This window comes from Plecotus auritus (genome assembly GCF_963455305.1).
Source record: "Plecotus auritus genome assembly, chromosome: 7".
NCBI classification, from domain to species: Eukaryota; Metazoa; Chordata; class Mammalia; order Chiroptera; family Vespertilionidae; genus Plecotus; species Plecotus auritus.
The window spans coordinates 49396089-49412227 of record NC_137774.1 but is presented as its reverse complement, the minus strand read 5'-3'; the positions used below and the strand labels follow the sequence as shown (position 1 = coordinate 49412227).

At 44.6% G+C, this 16139-nt stretch overlaps 1 protein-coding gene across 2 annotated transcripts in view; it reads right to left on the bottom strand.

Annotated features, from left to right (window-relative positions):
* The window catches only part of MYOCD (myocardin), a gene marked incomplete at both ends in the record, with an annotated part of 92803 nt that overhangs the window by 45796 nt on the left and 30868 nt on the right, over positions 1-16139 (bottom strand). For both annotated transcript variants that reach the window (XM_080678740.1, XM_080678741.1), the window contains one exon: positions 6609-6674. In XM_080678740.1, coding sequence (XP_080534866.1) covers positions 6609-6674 — 66 coding nt within the window. The remainder of the gene's footprint in view (positions 1-6608; positions 6675-16139) is intronic.

Below are 16139 nucleotides of genomic sequence, written 5' to 3'. Positions count from 1 at the left end.
AAAAAAAAGTCAAATTAAAATTCTTTGTAAATTCACTCAGCCACACATCATATTCCCCCCTAGAGGAAGATAATCGTTTCTCACAGGGGAATTCACATTCTCACCTCGGAGTCGGTTACAACCAGCCTGGGTCAGCTGTGTGCATAAACCCTGCTTTCTCAGGAAAAGGTCCCAAGAAGAGACCAGGCCTCCTGGAGCCCTGCTCTGCACTTTGACCTCATCTCTTCATCGGGGGCCCAGTGAAAGCAGAAAATAGATCTTGGGGCACTTTAATCCACTGAGGAGGGAGGCCAGCACAGGGGAGGGGCCTGGTGTTGGTGGCAGCTCTGACAGCTGTGCCTGAAGCAGGACCTGCCTTCTGTCACCGGCTGCTCACTCCCAGGCTAGCGGGGAGAGAACCCAGCTCCTTGGGTGTTTCTGATAAAGATCAAGAGGCAGAATGAAAGAGCCAAAGTCTTGGGGCAGCAACTGGAACTCCAAGTGGCTCTCAAAGTGTGGCCCCCAGGCCAGCATCATCAGCATCACCTAGAAACTCGCCAAGAGTGCTAATCCTTGGCCCCACCTGAGACCTCAGGACCCCAAACTGCGGAGGTGTGGGAGCCAGGGGGCTGTGTTTTAACAAGCCCTGTGGGTGATTCCGATGCACACGTTTGAGAACGGCTGCTCTGGAGTTTACAAGGCAGTGGGTCCTGTCTAGGGTCCCTGGGAGTTCAGAAGGGAGTGATGGTTTCTGGGGGTGATGGTCAATATTTCAGAAAGCTGAAGGAAAAGGGTGTGTTGCCCAGAGGAAAAGGCTGCTTAGGCAAATGGAGCTGTCACTGCTGCTGCCTAGGCTAACAGCAACTTGGTTCAGTAATGGGTGTCCTCATGGAAATCATTGGTTGGTAAGTTTATGTGACAGTAATTAATCAAAGACAGACATAGGGTTAATCATTCGTGTATGTAGAGTTCTTTGGGAGGAAGATGAAATGAATTCAAACATTTGATCTATGGCAGGGATAGGTATACTTAAAGAAGTTTTGGATGACTGAATCACCGGGAACCATCAATTTAGGCTCTATCCTGGCTTTGCATCTATTTTTGGTATGGCTTTGAACAAGTTTATGGTCTTCCTGTGTTCTGTTTCCGATTTATAAAATGGGTTTAGTAATGCTAGTCCTCTCTTTGCCTCACTTTTAAAGACAAATTGGATCATGAGTATTTTTATTTCAAGTAGCTGTGTGTTATCACTACGCCATGCATAAATGATAACACTTTGGAAATTATAGTCTCTCTTTAGGTTGGCAATATCGCCAATTCAGTACCCAAAGAGTAGTCTTAGGGGTCTTCCCAGTGTAGCTTTGCTATACTTAAGACCTGACTTGAGCACTTGGACAAGTTGATGGAACATAGGTGAAAATTTTGGAATTTGTCAGAAGAAGGGTACAAAGACAAATTCAAAGTATGCCAGTAACTACTGGTTTACTTATTTCGAAGGATCAAGAAACCAGAAAATTGAAGGAAAAGGGGGGGTGGGCGGAGAAGGAATTTAGGATTGTTTACCCAAATGGGGTTGCCACGAAAATCCAGGGTGCCTTTTCCTATCTCTGAATTTGAGATGTTAGAAAGAAGGGAAGAGGCAGACAGATTGAAACCCTTGTGCCGTGGTTCTGCTCAAACAGCCAACAGTGTGTGGTAGGTGCTGTGGGGATAAGCCAAGTCAAATGAATGCACCGAGAAAAGGAAGAAAGGCTTTGCCCACTCAGCGTCTCAGAACTATCAGGAAGCTGCATGTGGTGTGGGCACAGGAACTGCCCAGTCATCCTTCTTGCTATGCAGGAGGAGTATCACAGAACTCAGGGATTTACCAAGGCTTTGCAGTAAGTATGTGGCTGCTGTGGCTTGGATTAGTCTGCAAAACAAATAAAGGCAGCACCATTCATAGACAGCTCATCGCATCTTTCAATTCATTTACATAGATCAGATCATGGAACCAAGCTGCCCAGACATCTCGCTCTGACCAGTGGAGGCTTGCTCGGAGTCTCCGTGGAGAGTCACAGCCGCTCTGGGCCCCAGCCCTCCACAATCCATCTCAGTTCTCTAATCTCGTTCTCTGTGTTCCAGGACAATAAACTAAATGTTCTCTCCTCTCTCTCCGGGATTCATATAGATTAGCTCCACTTTTATAGCAGTGGGAAAGAGAAAGTAATTGATTTCCTTCAATCCTCCCAGATACCAACTCCCACGTAATGATGCAATGTTGTCCAATATTGTTAATGAGGACAATTAAGGAGGGGTGATTTGGGGCCCCTTCTGGATTGTAAGCACTTAGAAACACAACTTATGTCTGACTCTTCTGGGCTCCACAGGGCCTTCCTCACAGCAGATAGTCAAAATATTTACTGACTTGCTCTTGATCCTTTATAGCACCTAATCCATGTAGCTGATCACCCTTCTGCAGAAATGGTTGGAATAAAATTGTGTCATTTAAGATTCTACCCAGGAGAGCAATGCTCAAGAAAAAAACCAAACTGTAGCTAAGACAATGTGCACGAGAGATGCTGAACAGGTCCATAGGTCCACAAGGGAAGGAGTGGGCTCTGTCCCACATCCAAGAAAAGGTAGAGAACCTTGATGTCCTCTTGCAGCCTTGGGCCCAAGTGGGAGGGGCAGTGAGCCATCCCCTGGGAGTTCTAGTTGATAGTGACAAAGTCGGCAATTTGGAATCTCCATCTTGAGATGCAGAGATAAGATTTTGGAGATAAATCCAAACAATAAATTCTTAAATATTTCTAAGTTAACTTCAAGAAGATTATTTCATCAAGATGTTATGACTATTTTGAAAGTGTGAATTCCACAACTGAATATTAAATGTAAAAGCAATCTTAGAATCTGGCTTAGGTCCATGCTCCCAGCCTGAGAACCCTTTTCCTACTGTTTAAAGTTATTCTAGGGGCTCAGTGCTGGCCTCAGAACCCTGCTCTGCTTCACTGAAACTCAAGGAGCAATGCCTTTAAATCCATTCAAAGCACCTGAAAGGGAAAATCCTAACCCTATAATGCCCACAAGTAAGAAATACGTAAATGCTTAATGAAGTGATTAAGGGGGATCATACAAGAGGATTTGTTCCTAATTGATGTGGACTCTTTGTACTCATAGGCAAACTCAAACCCTGTAGGATGCATGGCCAAGGACAAGGGAAAAATAAATTAAATCCATTTGGACTAGTTTCACTAGTCAACTGAAAATTACACATGGTTTGGTTCATTGGAGCCAGTAGGGGAGAAGCCTTACAATTTAACCATCAATTTGGCTTGGAGTTTAAGTGAGAGCTGCCATTGCTAAGGCAGTAGAATTTTTTACTCTGTCTTGGTCATGGGGAGGAAGGGATGATGATGTAGACCCTGGAGCCATTTCAAAAACCACCGGTTTGTCTTTGTCGTATATATAGGTTCCCCCTCCCCAAATTTATACACACACTTTGAATAAATCATAAAGGCAGTGTTTATTAAAATACATTTCATTTTCAAAATTGAGCTACCAGCTGTTAAAGTGTGTATACCTTTTTGGGGATCTGTCTATCTATTTATCTATCTATCTGCCTGCAACTGCTTTATAGTAGACACTTAAGTGCTCTAAAAGCTCAAGTGATTCCTTTTGAATAGTTGAAAACAAAGCCCTGTGTAGGCGTCAGAAGACACAGGTCTGGCCTCAGCCCTGTCACAATGCACAATATGAGGGGTGCATTGTTCCAATGGACAAGCCCTTGAGATGTAGCCTAATGTCAAACTCAAGACTCATTCTGCCAAAGGGTAGCAGACGTTTCTGTTGAGCACTGTAGTGCCATATAGTAACAACACAGAACGATTCATTCATTTGGCCATCAGCTTTCCACTTAGGCAATTTATGATGTTTTAAAATTGGGGGAAGATTGCAAATATTCAAAGCTTTACTGATAAAGAAAGTAAAATTTTTATTAATAATTTTATTGTGCATGCACTTCAATTCTCACAATTCAAATCTGCAGAAATTAGAACCACTCTGGGACCGGGCTTTGGGACATTTAACAAATTTCTTAGGCCTCCTCAACCCTACTTTTATGAACGTTAAAGACAATGTGATGTGGACTAGGCCAGGGGTTTTAAACTCTGTTCTGAAGAGAACCAGCTCTCTGGGGAGGATGACCGGGGCATCTAGAAGGGTTGGGGATGGCTGAGTAAATGGCGCAGAGGCCCCCACGCTGTTTCAGCCAGCACATACATACATAATACATCTTTCACAATTAAAAAAATTGAAGATCACAGAAATAGATGATCTCTAAGGATTATCAGCTTTTCTTCCCTCCATTCTCCAGCCCCCTTCCTTTCACCTTTGGTCTGTTTCAAAAAATTCAAAGAAAATAATGAAGAAATAAAAGCCCTCTTGTGAATGTAAGGAATTCCACCTTGAACTATACCATGTGTATTTCTCATCACTCTTTCTCCTAAAATCTTGAGTTTCCCTGAGGACCGTCTTGGTCCCTGGTGTGCCCAGTGTGCCTGGCACAGCAGCCTGCATTGACTCTGGTTAGAAATGTGTTGAATTTGATTAGATTGAAAAGCCCCTGGGACTGTGGGTCCTCTTTCCCTCGTCCCGTGGGTGGCTCACACGCCTGCCCTGAGGTGCCTGAGTAAGCACTCTGCATTAGCTGACAGGTTTAATCTCTGGGTGGGCAGAAAGGTGGGCCCTCTCCTCCCCGCCCCAATCTCTGGGCAGGTGAAGATTCCTCCTGCCTGGGGGAGCTTTGTGAGAAGACCCAAGTGCTGACCATTTCTCTGGGCTGGGCCTGCAGTGTGCTCCTGCTGGGGCGTGGGCATTTCCCACGGAAAATCCACACCTTTGGAAAGCGGGCTGGAGAGGAGGTGGCTGAAGACTAAGGAAAATGGATGATGTGTCATTAACCTTCCTCATTTTGCTGAATTAAAAAGACAACATTTTGGTCACACAGCATTTCATTAATTTGTACACTATCTGATTTTGGACATCGTGGAGGACAAAATGCTCTATCCCATCCCCATTGTACCCTACTGCAATAATGACATTTGATCTTCCTAACTTACATAGAAGCAGTATTTAAAAAAATGCAATATAGAGTTTTTACTGATTCCCAGAGATTTCATACTATTAACCTAAAAAAACTAAAAAATGAGTTCTCATCCAAATGTGAGCTGTGAGACCCTGGCTCAGAGTTCAGCACATGGGTGGATCTGTCAATCACTGTGGACAGCTGGAGCTGACCAATGGTGCGGGGTCTCTCCATTCCAGTGATGGGACAGATTATTTCCACACGATTCAAATCCGTGGCTCCTCTTAGATTCAAGGGCACCTGCTATATGTAGCCTGTGGTCCGCTGAAAGGATCCTGGGGGACCTACACTAGTCTGCAGCCTTAGTGAATAATTCTTCGATATAATGTGAGACAAATGAGCTTCTATACTTGGAGGCAGGATTCCTGGAAAGATGGGCCTAGTCAGCTGTGAGTGACGCTGGATTTGATGGCTCTGATCTGAAGTCTGCAGGCCTTTGGTCTCTCCTGTCTTGAGCAGGCCCACAGGCGGTCTGGCTGATGCACAGGCCACACTCAGACTTGCTCCTTTAGTTTCTCAGCACAGTTGTACATGTTGTGTAAGCAGCTTTTAAATGGCAGGCTGAGCTGTTTCTTTTGTGTTCAGAAAACTTCTAAAAATCTTGTTCTGCTATAAGCTCACCTGCTGTTTACTGTTGGTGGGGTTTAGCCATCAACAAAGAGCTACTTTTGGAAGGAATAGGCCTGAGAAACTCTTAGTTCTGTTTTGGCTCTGAATCACAGAATTATACTTGAAAATTTTAGACCTTCAATCATAGGGCTCTGGTATTACTAACTGCTGGCCACTCTTTTCAACTCAACTCTGAAGTACTAGTCATGCCGGGGCCTGGGTTTCTGCAAGGGTCGTTATAAATCTTAATTTTTAAGTTCTGTTGGGGGAGAAAGTTAGAAACTATGACCTAAAGAAGCTTAAACTGTGGTTTCCTTCATCCAGGGCACCCTTTCTGCCATTTCTATAGAAAACCAAGATTGGCTGTAATTGCTAAACTGGTAGAAAATTTCAAATATATCTTCTAAGAGATATAAGAATCCTTTTTCTTTGACCTAAATTATGGCCAACAATTTAATATTATAGCACTTAGGCTAGACTGGTATTGCTATTCAGTAATCCAGAAAGAAAGCTCTTGACAATATTCAATTAATTGTGGATAAAAGTATCTCAAACAGAAATGAAACCAAAGAGGTAAGAAAAAGATGACGTAATTAATGCTTCTGGAAGAGTAGTGATCATATGCCAATTTAAAAGTAAGAAAAGGGTGAGGGATGCCCATAGTGAATTGTGTTTACCCTAAAAGCAAAACCACCACATGAAATCTTAGGGAACCACCCACTTTGTGGGTGAGTAGCATTTGGGGCAAAGCATCCAAAGTCTGGATTTCTGCTGATTCAGATTCTTCGAAGATCCATGGGCTTAGACTAAATGCCTCTGAGGTGCTTTCCAGCTCCCACATCCCGTGGTCCCCTGGTAGTAAGTACATCAGTAACCCCGAGACGTGGCTACTCACGTGGTATGAAGCCCTGGCTAGCCAGTTGCTCCTGGGCCCTTCTTTGCTGAAGTCGTAACTGCAAAACTTAGAAAAGAAGCATTAGTGTGTGAGTTGGGCCAAATGTGATCATAATCACTTGTATTTACATCATAGCTCTTCTGTCTTGCATAGCTCTTCTCTTTGTTTCTAGAACAGTTGTGGAAGTGTGTGGGAGGCACATCAGAGAGAAGGGCGAGAGCCGCTGAGAGGGCTGCAGGGCCTCCCCATAAGTTGGTAACCATCTCGGGTGAGAACTATCGTCTCCTCTCTGAAGTGAATGCTATTTTTATGGCACCATGTGCCCTCTGTGGAAGACAAATACCATCGAATTCCTCTGGGAATTTTCCTATAATTTCAAGAGGAGGGGAGAGTAAAGAAAGCATAGGCTTTGGAGTCTCACCTGGGTTAAATTCCACCTCTACACCTGCGCAGGTGAGGAGCTCTGGGTAAGGCCACCCTGACTTTGTTTCCTCATTGTCAAGTGGGAACAATGCCTACCTTGTGGTGTTGCTATAAAGTTTGAACAAACAATGTATGCAGGTTGCTTGGCAGAGTTCTTGGAAGAAGAACTAACATCGATAAATGGGAGTATTATGAGACTCTGGAATCCATTTGTGAATTCAGAGAAGGGCCCTTGGTGTCAAGCTTTGCTTAGAGAAAATAAAACATTGTAAATTGTCCAAACTCTATTTTATAAAAATTTATGTCACTATCCATAGCACAAATAGATTATATATTATATACCTACATCCATATAAGTAGTATATCTAGAATAAGTGTATTGTTTGTGATTTTTCCTCTTTTCCCTCACCTCTCTACCCCAAACACATTCTGTCTTCCAGCATTTATCCTCTCCCTTACGGGCATTCAATTTTCTTAGGGAGATTCTGAGTTTGCCATCTTAATTCCTGGGTGTAAGTTGTTCAGAGCAGAAAGGATAGAAAGAGCAGACATTTGCCTACACTGTAAAAGAAGGGGATTCCTCAGTGTATCAAAGCTGTAAGCAATCTATGAGACATAAATGGGATATGGGACTAGACAACTACATCCCAAGACATATACAGGTGAGTAATTGAAAGCTGTGCCAAGAAACCTTTTTGCCCAGGAGCAGGAGGTGGTCTAAGGCTCAATCTAACAGGGCTGTTAGTTGGGGTACCACAGCAAGAGGTCAACCTCTACCGTGCCCTCCCCACCTGGGACCAGACACTGGTTATGGGGTATGAAACTATTTGCAGGTGGGAGCAGCAATTATGGCCTCTTGAGCACACAGGAATAAGCTTTCAGATTGCTGGCAATAACGGAGAGGGTTAAGGATCCTTCATTGTTATCCTGTGCCTCTCTCCCAACCCCTGGAATCAGATCCAAGCACAGTGTGTCAGCAACACTTCTTTTCCCTGCAGGCTGGGCTCAGCTGTGCATCACACATTTAACAGGTATCCGCAAAGGCACCTTGAGAGGGTACCATTGAGAATTACCTAACCTGGGAGGAACGTCAGCACCATGAAAGGCTCCAAACTTGAAGGTTATAGTGTAAACGAATGCAACAGGTCTTTCTCAGAGATAGGCAAGAGAGAATTCATTCACTAAAAATAAACTAAACCACTTCACACATATTACCATGGATACTACATCGAAAAAGATCAAAGTAAAACTTAGTTCATTAAAATAAACACATTCAAACGAATGGCTGAATATCAGGATTAATACAAATAAAATCGAATTAGTAAGTCAGAATTTTGAACTTAACTTTTATCTTAGAATGCAACCCAGAGGAATAAAGGGGCAGCGAATAAAATCAATATCTACTCAATGTGAAACATTGCAAAATACAGAGAAGCTTCCAGGAAAAAAATGCTTATTGCTGAACTAGAGACAACTATTATTAACATGGGATTTGTGTACTTGAGGCCCTTTTCTCCATATGTTTCTATCGGATCATATAAGTTTTCCTTCATTACTGCTTCCACTATTAGGGATTTATCACAGATATATTCCCATGTGATTTAATACCTTCCAAACATACTATTTTGGTGGCTTCCTAGTATTTTATTTTATTTTATTTTATGGTTATTCTACAATTATTGAACCAAATGCCCATTATTGGACATTTAGTTTGTTTCCAATATTTTACCATGAAAAACAGCAGTGGACATTCTTTGTGGTTAATTTTGGCCCACATCCTCAGCCTTACTAACGGATACCCTCCTCCAAGTGGAATTGTCACACTGAAGGGTCAGATTGAAGGCCTGTGGTCAGAAGGCAAACAGCTCTCTTCAAGGTTGTTCTGATTCTCTTCTCACTGTGAAGTGGCCGGGCTGCCCACTGCCCTCGGCCTTGCTGCTCTCATAGCCAGAAGGCTGCTGCACTGCTCTCCATTGGAGCTGGTGGCTCGGCTGCTAGTGCAGTGCTGCGTGCCTAAGGGAGGGGCCAGTGCAGGACTGCGTGCCTAAGGGAGGGGCCAGTGCAGTGCTGCATGGCTAAGGGAGGGGCCAGTGCAGTACTGCGTGCCTAAGGGAGGGGCCAGTGCAGTGCTGCATGGCTAAGGGAGGGGCCAGTGCAGTGCTGTGTGCCTAAGGGAGGGGCCAGTGCAGTGCTGCATGGCTAAGGGAGGGGCCAGTGCAGTGCTGCATGGCTAAGGGAGGGGCCAGTGCAGTGGCCATTAGTGTCCCCAAACGTGCTGGCAAACCTTCAGTGATCCATTGTGGCTAAAAATAAACTGAGCAGAGGATTGCTTTTTGGCCCAGGCCTTCCTCCCACCCCAGTTCTAACCACCTACAAGTGACAGGTGTTCCTGGAGTTTTTGCTTCACTTCCCTTGAGGCCATCTGGTCATCTCTGGGCAGGGAAGGAAAGTGAGTGCTTGGTGCCTTTTTCACGTCATCCCAATATGTTCCTTCATGGACCTGACCTTTGGATGTCCATCTTTGTTAGCTTCCAGAACCAAAGCTTTTTTTCCTAATCTATCTTTGCATTCTTTGTCAGAGTTTTAAGTCATATGTTTGTGCTCAAGTTGCCTCTTTCCTTGGGATTCTGATTTCCTCATTGGCCTGGCTACCCTCGCTCAGACTCATGATAGATTTTCATGACTGGTAGAGAGAATCTCATATTAGCCTTTCTATAGATGCTTCTTGTTTTTTTTAAATATATATTTTTATTGATTTCAGAGAGGAAGAGAGAGAGAGAGAAAGATAGAAACGTCAATGATGAGAGATAATCATTGATCGGCTGCCTCCTGCACGCCCCCTCCTGGGGATCAAATCCACAACCCGCGCATGTGCCCTTGACTGGAATCGAACCAGGGACCATTCAATCCATAGGCCGATGCTCTATCCACTGAGCCAAACAGGTTAGGGCTCTATAGATACTGCTTGACTACTACAGCCTGCCACCCCCATGCACCACCCCTCAAAGGAACTTCAGGGCCAGAGTAGCAAGTTCCACCTCCACCCGAAGCACTACCTCCCATAAGAAGAGGGAATATGTTCCTTTAACAATCATAAGTGTAAACCCCATTAAGTCAGAGAAGCAGCCCCCCACTTAATGATTATTAAAGAGTACATAGAAACTTCTGGATCAACTATAGTGAAGGGCCAGGAACAGGTTGCCTGCATGCAGCGGGGGCTGGCACTGGGTACCCAACTCAAGAATGGGAGTTAGAATGTATGTACATCACTGGGTTGCAACTGGAATGTGTCACTTGCTGGTGCCAGGAAAGGAAGAGCTACCGTAAGTACCAGGGGCAACTGTGCGAGTCTCTAGAGTTTCAGGTTGAGGTGGGGGCAGATATCAGGATTGATAAACATTGTCCCATTTCTCTTACCACACAGACAGCCCCTCTGCCACATGCCCAAGGGGGTGGCAGAACCTCCTGAGGCAGAAGGGAGGCAACTTAATGAAGCGGGGGTGCTGGTAATGGACAGCATAGACTCAATTCTTAGTCCAAGCTGTGTAACCTTAACAAGTCACCATGTCTATATTCCGAGCCTTCTCATCTGTATAGAGTAATATTAATATTAACTATAGGCCTGGTGCACGAAAGTCGTGCGCTGGGGTGTGTGTCCCTCAGCCCAGCCTGCACCATCTCCAATCTGGGAACCCCTCGAGGGATGTCCAACTGCCTGTTTAAGCCTGATCCCACCTAAACGGGCAGTTGGACATCCCTCTCACAATCCAGGACTGCTGGCTCCCAACTGCTCGCCTGCCTGCCTTCCTGATTGCCCCTAACCACTTCTGCCTGCCAGCCTGATCACCCCCTAACCACTCCCCTGCCAGCCTGATTGATGCCTAACTGCTCCCCTACCAGCCTGTTTTCTCCTAACTGCTCTCCCCTGTAGGCCTGGGTCCCCCCCAACTGCCCTCCCCTGCAGGCCTGGTCCCCCCCCAACTGCTCTCCCCTGCAGGCCTGGGTCCCTCCCAACTGCCTTTCCCTGCAGGCCTGGTTGCCCCCAACTTCCCTCCTCTGCCTGCTTGGTCAACCCTAACTGCCTTCCCCTGCAGGCTTGATCGCCCCCAACTGCCCTCCCTTGCAGGCCTGGTCCCTCCCAACTGCCCTCCCCTGCTGGCCATCTTGTGGTGGCCATCTTGTGTCCACATGGGGGCAGGATCTTTGACCACATGGGGGCAGCCATCTTGTGTGTTGGAGTGATGGTCAATCTCCATATTACTCTTTTATTAGATAGGATAGAGGCCTGGTGCATGGGTGGGGGCCAGCTGGTTTGCCCTGAAGGGTGCCCCGGATCAGGGTGGGGGTTCCCTTGGGGCATGGGGCGGCCTGGGTGAGGGGCCTGTGGTGGTTTGTAGGCTGGCCACGCCCCCTGGCGACCCAAGCGGAGGCCCTGGTATCTGGGGTTTATTTATCTTCTACAATTGAAACTTTGTAGCCTGGAGCGGAGCCAAGCCTTCTGCTTGCTCTGTGGGGACAGCCATTTCTATTGGGATTTATGTATCTTCTATAATTGAAACTTTGTAGCCTTAAGCGAGGCCTGGGCCGGCCAGGGTGTGCAGAAAGCTTGGCTTCCTCCATCACCGGGGGCAACTCTAGTCTCCTGCTCTTTCCAGCTCCGTGGCTGCCGCCATTTCTGTTTGGGTTTATGTATCTTCTATCATTGAAACTTTGTAGCCTTGAGTGGAGGCCTAGGCTGTCAAGGGCAGGCGGAAAGCTTGGCTTCCTCCATTGCCAGGGAAACCCAAGCCTCGCTCCTGCTCTCTGTGGCCATAGCCATCTTGGTTGGATTTATTTGCATATTCGTTCCTGATTGGCTGGTGGGCGTGGCTGGTGGGTGTGGCTTGTGGGTGTAACAGAGTGATGGTTAATTTGCATATTACTCTCTTATTAGATAGGATCATAAACCATAGTAACTATTTCACAGGATCATTGGGAACCACTTTCTAAACTATACAAGGCTAACAAATACCTTTCTATTTTCTATTGATAACTAGAGGCCCAGTGCACAAAACTCTTGCATGGGGGGGTCCCTCAGCCCGGCCTGCACCCTCTCCAATCTGGTACCCCTCGGGAGATGTCTGACTCGGGAGATGGGGCCTAAACTGGCAGTCGGACATCCCTCTTGCAATCCGGGACCACTGGCTCCTAACGGCTCACCTGCCTGCCTGGCTGATCACCCCTAACCACCTCTGCTTGCCGGCCTGGTCGCCCCCTAACTGGTCTCCTGCCGGCCTGGTTGCCCCCTAACTGCCCCCGCCAGCCTGGCTGCCTCCTAACTGCCAACCTGCCGGCTTGGCCACCCCCTAACTGCCCCCCTGCCACCCTGATCACCCCTAACTGCCTCTGCCTCAGCCCCCATCACTGTGGCTTTGTCCGGAAGATGTCCAATCGACACAGTCTAATTAGCATATTACCCTTTTATTATTACAGATGGTTGCTTCTGGAGAAAGCCCATTCGTTTGATACTGGTTATAGAATCTGAAGAAGAAAAGGGGGTTTTAAGCTGCAGAGGGAGTAGCAATGTGTAACTTAAAAATCATGCATATAAGCCTAACCAGTGGTCACAGACAACAGGGGGGTGGGGGCATGCGTGGGGAGGGGTTGGGGATGGGAATGGGGGGATGAGGACAAATATGTGATACCTTAATCAATAAAGACATTAATAAAAAAATCTGGAAAAAAAATAAAATGAGACAGCAATTCCAAATGACAAAAAAAAAAAAAAAAAAAAAGTCGTTGCTGCCTTAACCATCAGACGTGGCCAGGACTTCTGTCCCTGGGGGGAGGTGGTGCAAAATGGGAAGGAGGGACCTGTAGGAATCTTGTAGGAAGAGGCACTGAGGACACGATTACACGTGGTGCAAAATGGGAAGGAGGGACCTGTAGGAATCTTGTAGGAAGAGGCACTGAGGACACGATTACATGGGATGCAGAGTAGGCGGGAAAGGCAGGAGACAGAAACAGGAGCGAATGGAAGAAGCTGAGTTGGTCACTCATCAGAATGGCGTCTTTCATCTCCGGTTCACGTTTTTATCTCTCGGTCTCTGTGGCACTGACGGAGTTGAAAGTGCCAGTCTCTGGGTTAGAGGTTTTCATACAAATCATCTCACTGAAACCTCTCACAGGTCCCACAAAGAGTGTGAACTATTACTCAAGTTACAGCTCATCAGGCCCAGAGGGTGTAAATAGCTCACAAGACCATTGAGTTAGAAGCGAATTTCAAACCCATGACACTGGACTCTGAAGTTTTGCCTCTGGGTGCAAATTCCTCAAGGGACTATTTGGATGATGAAAGAGTAGCTTTTGCCATGTCATACCTTGTGTTTGAAAGGAACCCATTTAAGTGTGTGTGTGGGTCCCTTTCATGAGGAATCAGGAGCCACTGGAGCATGAAGAACATTTTAGGCTACCTCCCTCATAGGTAACTCAATGCAAGGGACACTGCTCAGCATCACTGCCCACAGTGTCTCCATAGCAACAGCCATGTAGGGTACCATTCTCTTTCTGGCAGCTGGGTGGCTGTTAGTAACTGACATAGGTTACAGGCCCAGTCGAGTATCCGGGCAGGAGGAGGCTCCTGAATGCTCCAGGCTCTGACGTCATCGTGGAGCTGTTGCCATGGTTTTGGTGAGAAGTATTGCTTTTCTGAGGATTGCAAAACATTTTATGTTCCAAACCCATGCTCGCTCATTCCTGACAGAGTGGAAAATGTGTCTCCTTGGCTGAAATGTTCCTCTTGAGTCCAGCCCAAAGATGACATTTTTAGGAAAGTTTGAGAAGAATCCTGTGGCTGTTACTGAGTCACGATCGAGTGGAAATGGATCTTTTCTATTTAAAGAGTTTGTGCTACTGTTTGAAAATGTCACATTGCTAGGGAACTGTGGAAATAGAAAACTTTCCATTTGCCATCAACAGAGAAAGATCATTACTGAATGTGAAACAATGGCGTTGAAGAGAAGTTCTGTTACCTGTCTAACTGAAGCAATAGGTTGATGGGAATTTAACTTAAGGTTACTGGTCTGAATAAGCTCTGTTCTCTAAAAAAGGGATGACCCATCGGGAACACAGCACATGTAGTTCCAGACCTCACTCTGCTACCACATAGCTGTTACTTCAGACAGGTCCAGAATCTCTCGACCTCAGCTTCAATATAAACCCAAGGGAGAGAGTAGATTAGATTGATTGGATCAGTTTTCCCAGTTCACCTGAGAGTCACCTGGGCCCCCAAAACCACCACCATAGTTTGGTCCCTTTCCTGGAGACTACAGTCCTCCCTGTCTAGGGCATATTGAACATATATTTTAACAAACATCCCAGGAAATTGTGAGGAAAATGTAGATTTCAGAAATAGAAACAAGCAAGGATATGATGTGCAGAATTGAGACCACATTTTACTACTGTTTTGTACCTTGCTTTTTTATTGGCAATAAATCATTACTTTTTGTGTGGGTGTGTATTTGTAGACTCTCATTTTTAATGACTACCAAGTATTTCATCATGCTCCAACATCTTTTTAACTAACCCCCCTTTTACTGTACATTGCATTTCTTGCATCATTTTGTATTCCTACTATATACCATTTTGCTTTACCCTATTACCAGATGATGCTGTTAAAGAAGAAAAAAGCTTTGCTAATTTAATAAGTAATAATGGCATCTCATTGTATTAATCAAAGATGTTTTTTTTGGATTTATTGACTATCACTATCTTTTTTTGTGAACTAACTGATAACATTGTTTTGAAAAATTTTCCATTGAATTTTTTTATTATAGGTTTGGGAGAGTTATTTTTATTTGAATCACATTTAGCACAATCATCTATATTGTAAATCCCCCCTCATTTAGTTTGCCATTCAGTGTTTGTGAGAATTTTTGGCATTTAACATTTTTATGTGCAATCCTTTAAAAAATTCTTTTATTTCTATCTTTGGTGTATACTTGGGAGAATCTTATCCATATCCAGATTATATATTCATTTAAATGTACTTATTATACTTTTATGTTTTTAGTTTCTGCATTTGACTTTGCAATGCATCTGAAATTAATTTTATATATAGTATTAGAAAATACTTTAATTACTTTTTAAAATTCTTAACTAATTATTCTAACAATTTCTATAGCAAATGGATTTTAGATATTATATGACATAAATATATCCTCATAATACCTTGAATCTGTTTTTACTATTTCTTTATATTCTGACCTTAATATTTATTTTGTCTAGTGGCAGGCTGGGTTGATACTTGACTTAAATATATACTTTGTAAGACATGGGAGTCTAATTTGGAATACTCTGAAGCCCTCAGTTACACAATCTTAGTTTACACTCCCCAAACCAAGCCTTCAGGATGATTTTTAAATAATTCCAAAATTTCAAAGGAACAAAAAGTAGAAAGTAGGCAACATGTCAAATTAAGATAGCACTTTCCCCTGGCCAGTGTGGCTCAGTTGGTTAGCATATCATCCCATACACTGAAAAGCAGTAAGTTTGATTTCCTAGGTTTTGGGTTCGATCCCTGGTCAGGGTGCATATGAGAGGCAACTGTTCTGTTTCTTTCATATTGATGTTTCTCTCTCTCTTTCTCTCCCTTCCTCTCTCTCTTTTTCTCCTTTCCTCTCTCTCTAAAATTAATAAACATATCCTTGGGTGAGAATTCAGAGAGAGAGAGAGAGAGAGAGAGAGAGAGAGAGAGAGAGAGAGAGAGAGAAGAGAGAAAGCAAGGATGGCGGAGAGGTAGAAAGAAGAAGTAAAGGAAACAAAACTAGGAAAAAGGGTTTAATTTCCTTAGTGTGTATGTGTGTGAATATCTACTCCGGAGATGGCTATTAACTCATGTATTTAATAGGAAAGAAAAGATGCATTATTCCAGGTCCTGCCCCAGGAGGGAAGCAAGAAATAGGTCAAGTGTTCTGGCAAAACTCTGAATTAATAAGGCGACATATGGCCCACATCATGAGCTCTCTCCTTGGGCCCAACATGGGGGTGATTCTAATACTAAAAAAGAAAGAAAGAAGGAAAGAAGAAAAGAAAGAAAGGAAAGAAGGAAGGAAGGAAGGAAGGAAGGAA